Source organism: Takifugu flavidus, chromosome 12 (assembly GCF_003711565.1).
Source record: "Takifugu flavidus isolate HTHZ2018 chromosome 12, ASM371156v2, whole genome shotgun sequence".
Lineage (NCBI taxonomy): Eukaryota > Metazoa > Chordata > Actinopteri > Tetraodontiformes > Tetraodontidae > Takifugu > Takifugu flavidus.
The window spans coordinates 7,700,868-7,720,244 of NC_079531.1; the positions used below are offsets into that span (position 1 = coordinate 7,700,868).

The 19,377-nt window shown below is 45.2% G+C and overlaps 1 protein-coding gene across 9 annotated transcripts in view; it reads right to left on the reverse strand.

Annotated features, from left to right (window-relative positions):
• Positions 1-18,340, reverse strand: part of dock10 (dedicator of cytokinesis 10) — a 37,972-nt gene extending 19,632 nt beyond the window's left edge. For 3 of the 9 annotated variants that reach the window (XM_057049337.1, XM_057049344.1, XM_057049341.1), the window contains exons 1-3: positions 5,876-6,317; positions 1,493-1,612; positions 107-196 (exon numbers count right to left, since the gene is read on the reverse strand). In XM_057049337.1, the coding sequence (XP_056905317.1) occupies positions 107-196; positions 1,493-1,612; positions 5,876-6,034 (369 nt within the window). In that variant the 5' untranslated portion in view covers positions 6,035-6,317. Of the gene's footprint in view, positions 1-106; positions 197-1,492; positions 1,613-2,770; positions 3,014-5,875; positions 6,318-18,117 lie in introns of those variants that run through there. The other 6 variants (XM_057049336.1, XM_057049335.1, XM_057049338.1 and 3 more) reach the window with 5 other exon arrangements.
• Between the last annotated feature and the right edge of the window lie 1,037 nt (positions 18,341-19,377).

A 19,377-nucleotide genomic window follows, 5' to 3' on the forward strand; every position in this document is an offset into this window, starting at 1 on the left:
GTTCTATAACAAGAAGAGTCTAAACTAACAAACCACAATACAGCAATGGAGCTCTCTTCCTCTCTCTTTCTCCCTCTCACCCACACACACGCACATGCACACTTACCTCTCTGACCAGCAGACATTCAGCCTGTAACTCTGCCCCCTCGGGAACCGTTAACTTGAGAGTGCGACTCTCCTGAGGCACAGCAGAGACCTGCAGGGACAAACAGGATCCAGAAGAGTCGGTAAGCATGACAAGAAATATAGTTATTATTTTGTAATTGTTCCTTGCGGATGCGTTGTGCTGGTCGTTTTAAGCTAGAACGTCTATTTGAAAAGGCAAATGTGCTTTTATCTAGGTAGCACATGTTAGCATGCTGAGATCTAAACAATAACCTTTTTTTAAAAAAAAATTATATGCGTTTATTTTTGGGCTGTTATTATATTCTTGGACATGTTTATTACAGCAGCATGACTACTTCAAATGCAGGCTCTTTCTTTTCTTTCTCTGTCAAAATATGATGTAATGGAAAGTTATTAACAAAAACATGAAAAAGGGCAGCAGGGTAATGAAACCAAGTCAGCATTAACAGACTTTGATTTATATGATCTAATCAGCAAAGAGAGGCACACAGCTCAGGAGTTAACTGGCATTCCAGCAAATGTCATCTCTCACGGTTATGGAAAATGGCTGTAAATCAGAGACATTCTGCAGTTACAACTCCAGGGTTTCTTCAGAAAAAACACAAACATTCCCCTGGACCACAGCAAAAACCAGTTTGGTCATCTTAATGTGCGGCGCGTCCGTGTCGGCACAAATCCATTAGCCCAGCAAAGTAAGCACAATAAACAAAAAGAGGGAATAAACTGTTAACTTTGATGAAAAAGACTGCTAAATGCACACGTTTACACTGGAAATGCTATCTCAGCTTAAAGAGAAATACAGATGTTACATCCTGCAATTTTAACGACTATGTGTCACTATTTGATTACAGAGTGGCAACATGGCCTCTAGCAGAGATCACTCAACATTTACTACAAACTAACCTAATTTCCCATGATGCAATGTGGGAAATGAGTCGATGCGACTGCAGCGGCGCCAACTAAGACTGAGCTGAGTGTTGAACACAAATGTTCAATTTCTGGAACAGAGGGGTGCAGTTCGTGTCATGTTTAGGCTTTTATCTCTCTTTTTTAGCTTTGATCTGCCAGTTATTAACAAATTCACCGCAACACACTGTGTTATTTATGGACAACAGAAATTCAGCTGACTGAAAATAACCAAAAAGACAGCATTTTAACATGAAGATGAGTCCAGACAGATGGATTTTTGGAGGGCGGTCAATGTCTCTGAGCCCCAGCACCGTAATAGCTCATGACCTCAGACTGCATCAGTTATTTTAGAACTGAAAAGGCTTGCTGGAGGAGACAGGAAACGTCCTTAAACATACACACACTTGTTTTATGTTTTTAAATTGTGACTGATGGGTGCCTCCCACACAGTCCTTACCAAGAAATCATTGTCGGGGAAGAGCAGCAGCTCTCTGAGGGGGTCTTCCTTCAACTCATCACCAAGTTTAGAGATGACGGCTTCATAGTCAAGTGGATCGATCGCCTTTGGCTTCTCCTGCTGCAAATGAGACAAGCATCAGACAACTGATTAGTATGTTTTCTCACCATAAATTGAACCAAAAGTGTAACCTCACAGATTTGTACTTTAGCTTTTACACTGTTCACTTATTGACATTTCAAGTGGGACAAAATCCTCCCCAAAAACTTATTTATTGAAAGTAAGAATAAAATCAGGTAACCGAAGAACACCACTGCACTGAAGTACAGTCACAGGTTTGTGACTGGCTTCCTCTGACATCTTGAAAGCCTAAAAACACTAAAGAGGAAGTGACTGCAGCCCTAAATTAAAATATCATTATGAAATAAGAAATCCTGGCATGATAGAGGAAACAATTTAGTTAATAATAAAAAAAACTTCCCTATTTCCACAACAATATCAGCGACTCACTTAGTTTCCTGAATGGAAGAAAACCATCCTGGTCAGTGGAGCACATTTCATGTTTGACTTGTTTATATTTTGCAGAGGAAGCGGCTGCAGCAAGGATAGAACTGCAGCAGACTATTGTGAGGTAGGCAGAGGAAGTAACGACTGGTTTGGTTTGCATGCAAGCAGTTTATCCATCATGCTCACTACCAATGAGACAAGTAATGGCACCCGAGGTAATAGAAGGCACGTTTAAGGACCATCTTTTCCCCATGCTGTGCTATTCATTTTCATTCTGAATGGGATGATTTGTTGTCCTTAGAATATGACCAAGCAAATATGGGACTACACATGGTATATGCTGCTCTTTTGCATTTCATTAAAACAACACAATATGAGGGAAAAATATAAATGGCAAAAAAAAAAGTTGAACAGATGTGATGCATGAAGAGGAAGAGGGTATAAAGGGGGATTTTCATGCATGCTTATGACTTCTCTCTGACCCACGTGACTTCAGATAATGTCTTTGGAGAGGAACGCTGACACCTGTGTGACTTACTGATCAAGTATTAGCTCCACTGTGCTCCACTTTAAAGTAAGGTGCTGAATTCAATGAGCAAAACAATGCAAAGACGAGAAAATAATACAAAATACAAAATTCACCGACTGCACTGAAATCAGACTATAATCATCAAACTACATGAACAGTTCTGGTTGTCAACAGCTCATTAAAGCCAGTAAATTATGTGAAAACTAAAAGTATTAGTTAAGAGCGAATTACAGGATACCTACAATATTCAGGTGGTTGAACGGCGATCTCACTCGTTTGCCTTTGGTTTTCCTCCTGAAGGTGATTTTGCTCCTAAAGCTCATTATATAGCCGTCCCAAAACAAAGCAACCACGCCAGAGACCAAAAGGTGGCAGAAACTCACCGATTTGGGTTTCAAAAACAGCTCAAATTACGTGAAAAGCTGTAAATAAAACGCGCATTGCCGGGCATGTGCGCCACCAGAAGGAGAACTAGCGCTGGCTGCGGGTTTGTGTCAACGCACGTGGATGTGGCGGAAGTTGATGACAGATGGCCAATCCAAGCTTCAGCAACCCACAAGCGTAAAAACAAAACTAGTCAACTCAGAAAGCAGATCCTCTACTTTGGTGAACATCATTACATCTGTCAGATTTAACTCAGCAGAGGCTCTTTAATTAAAAAAAATCAATAATATAGTTCAATTTTAAAACAATAGGTGACCATTTGGTTCTCTCTGACACTTCCGATATCTTGTTTACAACGGTTGCCAGCAACAGTTTCCGCCCATGCCTCTGTCAAAGCAACTAAACTTCCTGTTCTGAATCGTCACTGTCCTCTTTTTATTATTATTATTATTATTGGGCCGAATAAGCGTCTACAAGGCAATGTTTAAATCCAACAACAAAAATACATGCAAAACTGAGGCCAGCAAAAGTTAAATCGGTCAAGCGCGGCACCATGGTAAATGTGACATTACGCACAGCATAATCGCACCTAGACTGATGCCTCCGTGCACACACCCACACACACCAGACTTCCCCCACGTTTAATCTCACAGCAGAGCAGAGGATCTATTAAAAGAGGAAACATCACAGAACTCTGCAACGCTAACATCTCACATGCGCCGTGGCCGCTTTGTGTGATCAAAGCGCGCAGGTAAATCGATGGGTCAATCCAGCTGTCCTGGGAAAATCAACCTTGTTCTAGTGCTCTCAGTGCTTGTAGCTATGCTGTGGCATCACATTGGTTAAAACATTTGGATTCAAGTCCATTTTTTTTTAAAGGGAACTGAACAATGTGCAATAGTTTGTACCAGACCAGCGTCAGACTGATTCTGCTAATTTAACACAGATGAGGCTGCAGTGCACACGCGCTTGTGTGTGTGTGTGTGTGTGTGTGTTGTGACTGCTTATATTAATGACAAAGCAAAACATTTTGTTCTGCTGGAAGTTTGGGAGTGAAAACAGTGTGAAAATCCGAATCAACGTTTAATGTTTCAGACGGAAAACAGTGAATCGTAAACATGCTTTTAGCGCGCTCATCGAAGGCAAACTCTTTTATTTCCTGCCTTCTCCACCCTCCATCCTCCTGTCCTGTGTTCTGCAGCAGCTGGTTCCATCCCCCGTCTCCTGTCCTCCTGCATCTTTCTCATTTCATCAGAGATCCTCGGCCGGACGCAGCTTTGTTGTGTTTTGCTTTGATCTTCCTGGCTCCCTTCCACACTTCACACCATCAGCCTACAACTCAACTGTTTCACTGGATCAGTCACTCAAAGCACGACTGTCCTCCAGCAGATGAGGACAAGAGGACAGAGGATGGGAACTTATGAATTAGTGTATCTAATACGGGAAATGAATAAGTCCGAGGTGGTGATCGGTCAATTTCTTGCACAGACTGGATCATTTCATCCCTGAGCAGAGATTTAAGGGTTTATCCTGTCAAGGGAGTAATAATGGAAAGTGTGACCAAACAAAACACACATAGAGAAGGAGAGAAACAGCTGAGATAGCAAAGAGGAGAAGAATCAAGATGTGTGCCATCTGCTTCATGTCAGTGGAGAACTACGGGGGCAAGGAAGGAGTCAAGACGGACCGATGGAGATCCGCACCTCAGACAGGAGTGGCAGGGACAATAGTACAAGTTGGGAGTTCCCATTTGAACATTGCACCAATCTGTCTAATTGAATCTATGTTTATCTTCACCAGGAGCAGACGGAAGACAGAACAAGCAGTAGTAGCTTCTCTGAATAAATCACATGTGCCTTCAGCCTCCAAAAACACATTTTCATCTACCAATAACGAGGTCTAGAAAATGTCAAAATCAAAGTGGAATTGGAGTCACTTGCTCTCTTTCCATGAGTTGCTAATCCCAACTTTTCATCTGCTTGATTTATCCACGGAATGGTCAAATGATTCAGATTTGAGCAACGCTGCCTTTGACCCTGGCGTTCCGCAGGGACCCACAGCAGGGACTCTACACTTTGTAAAGTATACATCATTTCCAACCCCAAGCCCTCGCAAACCCGCACAGAACCAGTCAGCTGGTGTCGCCGCCTCGACCCGGAGTGTTCTGCACCAGTCAGCAACCTGCGTTCATTCAAGTCTGTCATTAGCAGGTCTTAAGATAATTCAAATTGTGGAATTTGCATCGAGAGTCTTAGTTAGAGACTCCATAGCCCGTGTTCTGATATGCACATTGATGGTAATTTGCAGGGAAACTAACTTGAGCTCAGTTTGCTACAGAGACTTGAATAGCAGCCATGGGAGTCGGGAGAAACACAAAGGGAGACTGTAAGAATGCCACCATGCCAAAACTTTAACATTTTTCCACTGGGTTTACAGAAACCAGGGTCTTTCTGGGAATTTAAAAAAAGGCCAGCACTGATGGATACAGATACCAAACAGATGTCGCTCTCAGAGGACTGTACAGACGCCCGTGCATTTTTATGCACGCCCGTTCATTCTGAAAAAAAAAAAAAATCAAGCAACTCATCTGTCATGTCGCTCACGGCAACGTTTGACTCGCTATATTTATCATTGTCACGGAGGGCCATGTGCAGAGAAAGTGGATTTTTTCCCACAGAAACTAAATTCCTCCCGTCTGACCCCCACCGCCACCCCACTTCTCTCCTCCTTCCATTTCCGTCTTTCCGCCTCTCAGCTGTGAAGGGAAACAACCAGACCCCAAACATCCATCATTCATCACACTCAGCAGCAGAGACTGAAAAAAAGAGTAAAAAGTTCATTTTTCTTATGCCTCTGGAGTTACTGCAGTTACTGGGTAAAACCCAATACTGGGTTTTATATGCCGGTAAATATTATAGGACAATTACTGTGCAGCCATTAATTTAAGATGGACATGGAGTTACCATGACAAGGATGGTCAGAGGTGCGTTGGTAGCCGTGTAACCTTCCAGGGTGGGTGTGGCAGCATCCAGGGACATCTGGTCCCGTCTTGAGCACATGTGTCCGCAGTCGGCCCCGCTCACCGAGCGCAGGAGCAGGACCACACTGGCCGAACAGCCCATAATTCCCTGATGGAGGTCGGCAGTATTAGGTGTCCCCTCAACAGAGGCTCTTTGTTTATCCCGCTGGGTTTAAATCGACCACTCGTTCAGATGCCAGAGTCAAGTTGAGCAACGTCAGCCCCTGGTCCAGCCAGTGGCGCCGCGCACGCTTCGAGTCCAGGAGGGAAACGGGGACACCATCCTCCTCTGCTCATCCCTCACTTTTCTTCGACCACTCCTGTTGCTCTGGCTGGTCTCTGCGCCGCTCTGCCACAGTCTCGCAGCCAACCGTCCTCCTCGCTCTCTCCCTCTCGCTCTTTCCTCTAATACATACGGCGACTGCAGCTGTCCACAGTTCGGCCCGGCCCACCCCGCGCAACAAATCACGGCTTTTGCTGGCTGTCAGCTGACCGAAACCAGCTGCAAGATGCAGGCCCTATGCAGCCACCTAAATCATCTTGCAGCTTTTCACTCTCCACTACCAAGTCCACCAGTTCCTCGGGTGTTTACAGTCGAGACAGCGTGGGTGTGCTGATGCTCTAGTTCAGCTGAATACAACTGTCGCTTTTCTGAAAGCCAGGGTCTGAAATATGCGACTGGGGTGTGTGTTGTGTTGGAGCAGCGAGAGGCTGTTGAACCAAAAAAACAGGAGGGTGAGTACTTTTCAGAGGAAGCCTGCTTTGACACATGTCAAATTAGATTTTAATTTCTCTGATTTTCAGCACAAAATGCCCTTCTGATTGAAGAAAAGGCAGAACCACTTTCACCACTATAACTGTCCTCCTGCCATCATACTGGTAATTTTCTTCTATTTTCGCCGTGTGGCTAAATTAAAACTGAGAAATGTGCACTCAGGACAATTGCTTTCATATGTTTCAAATCTTACAATGTTTTTCCTCTTACTTGCAGAGCCAGCTGTTGTCCAATTCACAGAAATCTGAATATATCCAGAGATCTATGCCACCTCGCAGCTTAATAAAACGGCTAAAAGGGCACCTGGGAGTGGGAATTAATGGGATTCACCCAATGACTTTGTAAAACAAGAACAGAATCTGGATGCATAAGCATGTTATTGAAACACTGCCCAAAGGAAGCAGCTTATTATTTCCTCAGCTGAACGATGAGCAGAGGAAACAAGCTTCATCTCAGATACTAATGTAATAGAGGCTATAATTAAATCATTCACTCACCATATGAAAAGGGAGAATATAAATCTCTTGATGAAGATTAATGCAACAATCAGTCTTGTACATATTGCATTCAGTGCAGTCAGAAGGGTTGCAAACACAGTCTGGACTGTGCATTTAGTAGAAGCTCCTTTCGCAGCAAATACAGCCTCCAGTCTTCTTGGTCATGATGCTGCAAGCCTCACACGTGCAGATTTGTGGATATTCTTCTCTGAGGATCCTTTCAAGCTCTGTCAGGTTGGATGGAGACTGCTGGTAGGCAGCCATTTTCAGGACTCTCTAGAGCCTTTTGGTTTGGGTTTTATGTCAGAGCTCTGGCTGGAGGTCTCAGGTATTTCCATAGGCTTGTCCAGCAGTGAGACCTTACATACACAAGTGTGTGTCTATCAAAACCGCATCCAGTCGGTCAACATGATCAAGACAACTCAATTGTACAGCCATCAAACTGGCAAAAATGCGCTCCCCCCAAAAAACATCCTTACTCCTAAATTCCATGGACTTCAATTCTATTGGTACATTATAATTTAGTGGCCAACCGTGTTTTCAAAGACTGTCAGCAGAGCTGTAATCAAGCAACAGATAATGTATACATCTAAACATTTGCCCACACTCAGGGTTCTACAGACTGTAGACAGTAACCATGGCGATGTTGTTGGGTCATGATTAAGGTCAACTGCACCCAAGCCAATGTGACAGCAAAAACACCACCCACATTAATGATCATTATAATAATGCTGCACATGGCTAAATATAAACAGAACCAGGCAGATGACTGCGGGCACACAGTTGGTATCGCTCCCCCCTGAGTCTGCCCCGCTCAGCAGGAGATGTCAGAGAAAGATAAATATTAACCACGCCCTCCTACGCCCTCGACCAGCAGGCCGCCCAAAACCCCCATCGACTCGCTGCACTGCGAGGCAGCAGCTCAACTGCACACAAGGCACAGAGATAAGCTTTGTTTGCATGCCAGGCCACCGTCCTCTGTCCTGTCATGCTAACATGCCCACACATACTGTACATGCCCAGCAGAGCCTGGCAAGCATATTTGCCATGTTACAAGACAAGACTAGCCTGTCTAACCACTTTTAGGCTATTTTATGGCACCAGCATAATTCCATTCGAATGTGCATGCAGAAACTAATCTAACTAAACTAATTAAACTAATCAAGAACAATTTTAAAGGTGATCCTTTAATAATCCCAGTTTTGAAATTATGTGGTTGTGTGCTGTATGTAAGCAGAGACATATTCCACAAAAGATATGTTTACACCGACAAACAATGTGAGCCGAAATCAGCGGTGGATCCAATTTATGTTGACTCAACACTAATCTAATGTACTGCAGCACCAAGCGAATGAAAATACGACAAAAGTCTGCATTCAATTTGAATACAGTTTAAGAATGAAGAGGCTGACTTTATGTCTGGAAAGATAAATAAATTGCATATTTTCTTTTGCCTTGGAGGGGCAATTGAGATTTCAATGTGCATCATCAAAGTGAAAGTGAATAGCTGCTAGATATCATATTAGAACATTGTTTATATTTAAAATGCTGTCGCTATGTTGATGTTTGGCGAGCGTGTGGCCGTGCTAAAGCTGTGAGCAGAACACGCTAACCTGGTTCTGTCTTGTTATTCTTAGTTGGGTGCTAAATTCTGTTTATTTCTGCACTACTGATGTGGAGTTTGAGAGTTGTGGTATTTCAATGTTCCGTATGAAATGAGACAAATGTGATATTTTTAATCACCGAGCCCGTGTCCTCCCATCGCCTCGCTTCCCCTTTTGGCCAGGGTTTAGCTGCGTACGAGTCTCTGTGAAGGGTGACATCACACCGGCCAGCGTGTAGCCATCTTTTGTGGAGTTAATGTTTTCCAGCTGTGCGGCCTCAGTGTGTATAATCGTCCTGTTTCCAGGAGAATTTCCAAGAGAAACACAGCTCAGAATGACAAAGCAGCAGCTACGTGCACCAGACCTACAGAATTTTGATGAGTGTGTGCATGTTACATGCAAGCAGGTTAACTATTTATACAAAAGGCAAACACACACCTCTTTACTAAGTGGAAATACCTTAGCCAACTAGGCCAAATAGGAAACCACATTGCATTAAACCTCCTGCACGCTGCACTGTAAGCAGTTAGCTCAGCTATAGTTAGGCTCCCTGTAGATCTGGGAACTGACTCATGGCAGTGCTGTTTGATGTGGTGCAGAGCTCCACTGAGTTTACTGGGGAAAACACTCTGCTGTTCCCATGGCAACCACAAGAGGAAGGATGCTGTCACTCAGGGCAAGCCCCTGGCATTCAGGGAAGAACACGACGGACCCAGGGTCAGCGTCACAGGCCAATGTTCCAGCATTTCAGGAATGCTAAATGAAAACAGCGTTTGTATTTTATTTACTTCACATTTTGTAGTGGAGTCGATTTTGTAGTGGAGTGTTTGTAGTGTTTGCAATCTCTCCGACACTGTGGCTTCAGGAGGCAACGCAGCGATAAAGAGGTGACGCAAAGTTAAGTTTGGGACAAACTATAAACAGGCTTCTCGCTAGCAAAGATGGAAAGCTGCAAGAAAAACTACATTTGGCTAGATTATGGATTAATACATGCATGCCTTTGATTGGAGGACACAGAGTTATCAAAAGACCTTCCTCAAATGACTCAGCATTTTCCATAATTTAGAAACTACAGAACAGCTACGGTGCCATTAAAAGTATTGGGCCAGACCCAGGAAATGGATGTCTAGACCTTAATTTGTTAATGATTGTCAAATTTATTAATTTTCTTAATGTGCTGTGTGTCTGCAGACTGGCTTTTGAGATAAATTAGACAAATTGCGGGTAAAATAAGACCTCATTCACAGTAATTAACATTTGTGTAGATCAATAAAACCCTATGTGGCTGAGAAGAGATCAAATATTGGTCATAGCTCTCTCCCTCTTCAAGTCTTGTCACACAATTGTTGCTGAATGTTATATTCGGTGGTTTCGCAGTCATATTCTGTGGTTTTGTTGACAGCACTGTCTGGAGTTTTCAGAGTATTGTTGTTTCCCTGCTGTTGTACAGCTGGAACCGAATTGCATGGCCTTTGATTTTGAATCCAAAACATTGCGGTTCCAGCATGTTTGTGCTCCAACTTTTTGATTCTTTCATCGAAGTGGAGGGGTTTTTTCTTAATTATCATTCCCTTTTTTCTTGACTTTGTTGCTGTGGTTCAACCAGAGATTTCCCTTGATTACTTTAGTCGCATCTGCTGCTCTCACAACTGTCAGACTGTTGAATTGAAAGGTTCTGCGGGTTTTGACGGGGTGGATCACACTCCAAACTCCGCCAATGCCATCTAGTGCTGAGAGGTCAGAACTGCCTCTGTGCCAGCCTCCACGCCACAGTGACCACAACCGACCTCCAGTGGGCGCTCTGCGTCATAGACGTTATCTGGCCCTCTGGCACCCACTCTGTTTGGGAAAGGAAACCATTAAAATGTCTTTGACTGAGAATTAAAGTCCCAAGGTATGAAGGATGTAGAAGGAGGAGCCAAGTCAGCAGAGCTGATGTGGAGGGTATGGAAGGGAGGAAGTCGAGGAGCAACAACTGCCGAGGGCATTCTTAAAAATTTCCATTCATCTTCCTTTGAATACCTCCTTCTCAAGCCTCCCGTTTTTTCTTTTCTGCTCATCCATCTTCTCTTTAATGTATTGGTGCATTTTCCAACACTTCCAGGGGGGATAAACACAGATTTCAGGCACGCACGCAAACTGTCTGGGCTTGGAAAAGTTAATTTTGTTGGATCTGAACAACTGTCTCCACCCATTATCTTATCATGATGATTCGAGTTAAAGAATACGTACCAAGCACTGAGCTGTAAAAAGGCCAAAAGTGGCCATGCGACCACAGCTAAAGTATGTTATAAAGCTGCTGTTCCATTTATTTATACCCACAAATGCCATCCTGTAACATTCCGCCCCCCTCCCCCACCCCCTGTTCTGTATCAGACCCCTCACATCCAGCACAGGCGACTGATGTCACCCACTTGTGTCACACGTAGTGTAGAGAATGAGAAAGAAAAGATGTAGATAACCTTTAATGGCTTGTGTCCCATATCATAAGTGCCTCTGTAAATTCTGAACCTGCAGAATAAAACATGTAGCTGCCCCTTTAATTGCATTTTTTTTTTAAAAAAAAAGAACACAAATTAGAAACAGAAAAGGGAGCCTTGCAGCGAGGACTGTGTTTAGACAAACATGGTACCTGAAATTACGCAGAGGTACTTCCTGCCCAACAACAGACACCAGCCAGTGAAAAATATTCATCCTGACTCCAAATTCCCACTTCCTCCATCCCTGAAAGGTCCTGGAACACTTATTTTTAATAATGGTTGCTTTTCGTAACCGTTAGCTCCATTTTTTAGTCCAGGCTGCCATTATTCCATGTTTATCCTGAGTCAGGACAAAAAGCTCAAATAGTTAGCTTCATTACAACTGCTTTATGTGTAATAATGAGCAAACATTAGCCAACACCCCCAATCTGTCCTCTCAGAGTAAAGAAAACTCCTCTAATCTGCCCGGAGCACAATAAATCATTGAGTCCTGACACCTACACAGAGCCTACACATAACCTCTGTGCAACCTCTGCACCACTACTAACCATCTACCAGACGCCCACTCCACACAGCACCCCCCCCCCCCCCTCCCCAGAGGACACAGCTGGTCTGAGGACTGTTCCTCATGTGTTTTAATGTGATGTATCTCTCCTCACAGCCCCTTGCCAGAGCAGCAAATGCACGGCTGAACATGCAGCTGGAGGTTTTTTCCTGTTTTACAAGCTTATTAATACTTTGGCTCAGGCCTCTTTCCTTTAGAGACACATCTTTGCAACAGACAGGCAGAATACATAAAGAATTTCCTGGTTGCATTAGCATAGCTTGGGTATTGTGCTAAAATAATAGAACTGACACTCACCGAGGATCCACCTACAGGCATTTTATGCGGAGCACCTCTCGAAATTTACGCTCTTCAGATCTTTTTATTTCAAATCTATCGCGGGGGTGTACAGAGGCAGAGAACCAACGTAAACGTGGATTTGTGAAACAATGAATGAAGGCCAACAGTAGCCGCCTGTTTCCCCTTCTCACATCTGGGCTGGGACAACAGATCGGGTCAGACGGGATTATTCGCACATCAGCGCGGGTGATCAAAGCCAGCGATGACTTGCTCAGACAACCAGAGCAGGGGGGAGGTCAGAGAGGATTTGACTTAGCGGCTAAAACCCAATTCTTTTAATCAAAGTCTTGTATAAATCTCCTGTTATTTACATCCTGGTAATTTGCGCACTCCTTCACTTGTGAATGACACACAGGCACTTTACGAGTCTGTGAGAATGGATGGAGCAGGGTGAGGGGCAGCAGAGCATCTGGGTCGGCCGGTAATGGCCAGGCACATTCAGGCCTCCTACTCTGGAATGCGGAGAGAAGGAGGGAAACAACACGGCGATTCACTCAGGGAGAGTCGCTGAACTATTCTTAGTACAATACGCGAAGTGGACTCCACTCTCTCACCTCCTCCCTGGGGGCCATGGAAAGGAGCTGCAGGCACTGGCTGGTGTGCTATCTGTTAAGGTACAGGACACGGCAGCGAGGCTTTAGACAAAGATGGAGAAAGGGGGGAAAGTTAAGCTATGGCGAGGCAAACCCTGGTCAGCTCAGCCTGAATGGAGGAGTTCACGGACTGTGAAGCCTCTGCAAAGGGCCTATTGTAAACACAGAGTGGTACAAAGAACGGAGCCTCGGGGAGCTCTCTCTTCTTCTCTCATGTGACCTCTCCCAAACACAGATATACAGTGAGATACTTTGTCTCCTTTCCTTTCCTAACTAGACTAAACAGACCTCTACCTGCATACTTCAACTGGAGGGGCGGATTCGGCAGTGACAATCTAGCTTGTTTTTTTCTTTCTGAATGAGTCACTGAGAAGATGGCGAAAGACGCGCACCGTGGCCCTGGCAGTGCTCGCTCCTACTGTTATACGGTTGTGACGAGCGTCAAAGAGCTATTCATCCTCTCTAGTCCCTCGCCCGGTCGCTTCTGCTGACACTTGAGGCATTCTCTCCAAACGAGGGCCGAGAACCGAGCAGAACATTGAGGGAATACGACGTGATGCAGTCTGAACAAAGCACGACTTCTCAGTAAGCGCGCTCGCCGAGTTATGATTTGTGTTGCGCTCTTGAGGCGCACGACTTCCTGTTCGAGGCAGCCACAGCGTGCACAAGGAGGGTAAAAAGAAGGAAGTCGCAGCATAGGCTGATCACCTCTGAAGCTCTGAAGAATCAGAGGTGCTGCCTGGTGAGGTTTCTGACTGCTTTAAAGGTGGCGCAGAGTGTAAAGCACAGGGTTTCCACTTGCACGTTGCACCCACTGATGCTCAGGGTGCACTCGACACGATGCAGCCTGACACAGTGCTGGGAGACGTCTTTAAGCCAGTATCACTGCTGGATTTCTAGTCTTCTCTTAAAGTTGTTGGTTCTCTTTCAGATCCTCTCTAAGTGAGTCACTTGTTGACTTGAGTGCATTTGTTGTGTGGTTTTAAAAAGATAATGTCAAAGGGGCCGGTTGCTCTGCACCCCTTCTGCAGGGAATGATATTTAAACTGTGTGAATGTGGTTTCACACTTTTAAAAAAAAGACAGCGTCCGCATGCAAAGTGAGAAACGGAGATGCCTTGATGAGAGACATTCGTGTAAGAAAACCAAACTGACAAGAAAAGCAACCCACAGATTGCACCACCAACTGCATTTTGCTTTTTAGTCAAAGTTTCACATCGCTGGGGCCCTAATAGCTGTTGTATTTTTCAGTTCCTACATTAAAAATTCCATGCCATGTGTTAAAGGTCAAACGCTTTACTTCTTTTCTTAAAGTCTTATTTATATGGTCACACAATCCAGCTGGGGCTTGTGTTCCAAAACCTGACATTATGCAACAAAATAAGTCTTTTGGCAGGCGAGGAAATGCAGCCTGATTTGATTGCCTTAAATCTGGACACACTGGAAAGACATCAACTACTAGAGCAACAAACCTGGAGTGTTGAGAAGCCAAATTTCTTAAAGAACGTTGCATAAGTTGTTGGTGTTTGACAGTGATTGTAGAAATGCTCCACACTGGACACACCGTTCTGTGTCCATGTGGCGTTAACAGTGGACAAAAGGCTGCCAAACATGCTGACTCATGGACAGAATGTTCATAAGGGGAGAGATTATGGGCAGCGGAGCTTCGCTGTGAACTCCTCTGGGAGGCCAAACAGATTTTCTGAATCTGCCTTTTCCCCCCCTCGCCCTTCCTTTCGCTTCGTGGGCTTCCCCTCTTTACGCTCGAGCTCTTTAAATTGATAAGATGTCTGACTCAATAATGATCCCGGCTCCGGCGGGTGAGGACGCCGCAAATGCAGCCGTAATTTAAGCCGCTAATTCCGCTGGCACGGCAACAGAAGAGAGGAAATATGACATGCTACCAATGGATAAAGGAAAGATGTATGGGAGCGGTGGGAGAGGCGCGTCCTGTTAGAATTCCTTGCCGGTTGACCTTTTCCTGTTGCCGTGGTAACAGAAGCACGGCTGCGAGCGGGTACAGTCTAATTACTGATAATCAAACCAGCTCTTCTGAGACAACCGATCGCCAGCATCATCAGTCATCAGCCTGTACTCGCGCTTACATCCTGCCAGACCGATGACTCAGAAAAAAGGACCACGTAGACACAAATACGGCTGCAAAACACAGCCTAAACGCCGGATTTGTGCGCCCCGAAGGGAGGCGTTCTCATTCAGACGTGTCCTCTGCTGCCGTTCATCTCGGCTGGCCAGAGCAGCTGCCGGGCGAGAACGGAGGCAGGCTGACAGCTCGTACCGGAGGACCCAGCACGAAAACATAGCCGGGGATCCAGTCAGAAAGAGGCGTGACCGAGATCGCAGGAGCAGACACAAAGATGCAGAGCCTGATAAATGCAGGCAGCAACGCAGAGAGCCTGGAATTCATTCGAAATCAGAGATAAGAGAGAAGACGCAGACTAGAAATGAAATATTTTTCAGCTTCCCTCTTTTCTTTCGCACCATATGAGGTAAAACAAAGGTTAGGTGGGGTGAGATCACTGAAATATCACTTTTATAATGTCTGAGGAGACTTCCTGCCCACTGCGTTCTGCATTCCCTGCAACATTTCTGTGAAGCCGGGGGTGATCTGCTGAAATTCTGCCCCCACGTAGGTGAGCTACATTAGGGACCACCATGCCGAGCCCATTTTTGCCTTGTTCAAGGCCATTAGCTACAAGTCGCGTGCATCGGAGGCTTTCTGTTTTCAGAATGATTTCATACCTTTAGGGCACTCCAACACAACGACCCACACTGGTGCGAGGGCCCCGTTTGCGTACAAGTGGAATAAACGCTTGTGTTTGGGGGGGCTGCATTAACTGGCAGATCATTAATCCAAAATTGAGATTAATTGCTGCTTTAATTCACAATGGAACGAGAAGTCAAACTTTAAATACCCATCAACCATCGCCCTTAATGGTCTGAAGCGACAGTCTAAGAAACTGGTTCTCTGCTCTATTAGTGGAAACAAATGCTGCATCTAAGGTTGCTGTGTGGCCCAGAAATCGCTCCATTTAGATGTGGGATCAAGAGCCAGAACCCTGTGTGAGTGGGCAGCAAAATAGTTAGCATATGACAAGGCATGAAGTGACGGCGGTACCATAAGGCTGAAGAGTACGCCAAACACCCAAAATGGGGTTTTCCGAGAGCCAAAACGGAAGGACGAGGTTGATGTTGCACCAAACCCGTGGGGGCCGCCTGGAGAAGTGCATATGGTCACGAGCAGCCAGTAACGGGAAGTGCGTTCGCACGTTACTGCGCTACTGTGGGGTGCAGGTGAATGCAGAAAGACGCGCTGCCGTAGTGGCAACGAAGATGGGATGAATCAGCGGGAGCACGGGGTGATGCTCGCAATGACAAGAGAGCAGGGCTGTTCCGCCACAGGGCTGCTTCTGCTGACCTGGTTTCTCTCAAAGACAAAAGGCCACGCTCAAACACATTCACAAAAAAGTCAATAGACGTGCGCCCACCAGCACCAGTCTAACCAGCAGCTTTTTCATCATGGACTCCATTAACTTTAACCTTAAGTAGGTCAAAGCGTTCCCATTTCAGCGTTCTGCAACATTCCTGTGAAGCTGCAGGTGATCTGGTGGATTCCGTACCCACGTGGGAGATGCAAAACTCACTGCAGAGCATCTGCTGCCACGGTTACACTGTTAAATTTTAATTCATCAAAGTGTCTCTGCCTAGAATGGATAATTTACAAGTGCGGGACTAGCACAAAGTTGCAACGCTGCAATGAAGTTTAAGTTCCACTAACTCTGGTTTTAATCCCATAATATATGCTATGATCGGTAACACAGAGCTGGAGCAGCAGGAATGGTGATCCGATCCAGAGCTACAGGGTTGAAATATGACTGTACGCACATTCGATCATCACTATTTTAGCTTGTCTCCTCGTGAAAAAGAACATTTCTTCCAGTGTCTCATTGAGAACAACGAAACAGAGACACTTTAAGGGATTTTAGCCATTATTCAGATTCTTTTATTGTGTTTGTGGTCTCCTAGGAGTAGCTTGTTAAGCTAAAATGGATGTGCTCACGACATTTATTTCACCGTTCCTGGTTTTGCTTGAGTCCATGTGTGACTTAGGACCGCAGGACTTTTGGACGAGTGAGATGTGATGAATGGCACTAAAACAAAGTGACTCAGCAGTCAATCTGCACATCCAGTAGCAAAATCAATCAAAGCCATTGTGCTGTTCACTGTTTTCCATTTTTACAGCATGCCTTCTGCAGCATTCTGCCAAATTCTCCCCCTCTTTTAATCCTGTCGGCCACCTTGTTGGAAAAATCTGAAGAGGTGTTTCATTTCCCTCCCTCCTGCATTCCAATCAATTCTGGCTGTACTCCACCACTGCCCGTGTCCCACTGACACACTAACACTCAAGTGAAGAGGTTGTGGAGCGCAGCAGAGAGGACAGTGACCTTTCTGCACGTTAATCGCCATTTCTGTCCTCTGCTGCATGAAACTAAAGGACAAAACAAAATCCTTGTGTGTGTGTGTGTGTGTGTGTGTGTGTGTGTGTGTGTGTGTGTGTGGGTGTGTGTGGGTGTGTGTGTGGGTGTGTGTGTGTGGGTGTGTGTTGTTTTTTGGATTACCCATCCTCCCACTATTTTGTCAATCAGAGCTTCTGTTATTTGATTATTATTGTTATTATGGTTATTACTGACACACCCACTGTGGAATCGGCTTTATGCAATTCGCGACATTTACAGCCTGATTATGCAATTAGAGCTAAACGAAGCCCAGGATTTCATCTCTGCTCCCTCCATCTTCCTCTACACCTCCAGCCAGATGTGAATCGCTGTCTGCGTCATGCAGCGTCCCACTATACTACGACCATTTACGGCGTTTCATTCACTTGAGCCAATAAAACCCGACTTGAACCTGCGGCGGAAATCGACTTATTACAAGGCCAATGGGGGATTTTTTTTTTTATCCAATTGGACTAAATGAAGCGCTTCTGTCCATTTAAGCGCACAGGACCGTCGTTTCCACTCCAACATGATCGATAGAGGCTGAGCGGCATTTGAACGCCTCGAACATCCACTGCAAACAGATGCAACATGAATGCCAATGTCAGCTGCGGCGCGGCGCGACGCGGACGCGGCAGCGGTGATGAACGCGGCTAATCCGCGTCCAGATGTGACGCTTTACGGTTGCGCCGGTGACAGAAAACCACGCCGGTTCTCATCCCACGTCATTTTCTTCGCCCACAGGTGATGATGCGGCTATCGCTGCCACCATTTTCAGCACCCCCCCCCCCCCCCGCCAAACTCGCGCGGTTGTACTCACCGTCACTGCGGAGTGTCGGACCGCGTTGCACGCCGTCTGCCGTATCTCCGCCGCGCTGCCCGGTTTCAGCAGGTTCTTGGTGAATCTGCGGCTCGACTCGGCCGCCATCTCCTCATCCGAGCGGTCGCCGCGCACCCGTCAACCTGTTCGCCGCTCTGCTGGCAGTCAGTCCGGGCACCACGCTCCTTATCATGAGCCGACCGAGCTGTGTTTATACGCGCGCGCGCGCACTCGTATTACGACACGCGCACGGAGGCGCGGGCTGTCAAAATGGGCTGACACTTCCGGTTGTGACTGTCAAATTAAAGCACGTTTTGCTGACAGGAGCGAAATGACGGCTGAAGGAGCTTTTGATTTATTGTGAAAGCGAACTTTTTTTTCATCTTGCTCCGCTTGACGTGTGATCTTGTTTTTTACAGTGTGACTCTGAATACCATTTTTCAAATAGCGAAGCGACGCTTTCTCCTTTCCCCCATAAAATTCTAAATACAACTGCGTTCCTTAAATCCAATCACAAATCCTTTCTCTCTTTTTTTTTTTTTTTTTTTTTTACACGGAGTAAAACGGAGATCTCAAGGGGACCCCCCCAAAAAATGTCAGCGATTCATCAGTAGTCGAGTCACGGGTGAAGCTTTGGGCATCTGCAGAGGAAAAGATGTTGACTCGTTGTCCCACAGCGCCGCGTAGCGGCATCAATATACCACTGCAATAACAATTTGCTTCATGTAAAAAAGAAAACCAGCTGTTCTATTACTAGTAGTTATCTTGTACTGTAATTGTAATCCGGTGTAATTTTAGGTGTTGCTGCGTTGAATTAGCATTCTGCTTTTTGTCTACCTAAATATTCCTGTAAAATTTTTAACACACAATGGATTTTTGGCGCAATATATTTATAAAAACAAACAATTGCATCGCACTTCTATTCTACAACAATTGGATTTTACTTTGCTGCTTTTATGCTAAAATATTCACAATGTGATTATTGAAGCTGGAACAGAATTGCTAATGTTGTATTCTGCCGCCATCTAGTGTCCATTCGCGTGCCCGCAGGGTTAAACGCAAAGTTCAAAATCGGACAAAAAAGAAACAGAATGATGCAGGTTAATAACCTGAAATTGAACCATAAATTGACTGTATGATATAAACATATTTCAAAATGTTCCTCCAGTAAATCTAATATGACTTTATTCTTTAGAGAAATTATATTTTTATGCAAATGTGTAGCATGGAGAACTGTATAAGAGGATGAGCAGCAGGAAG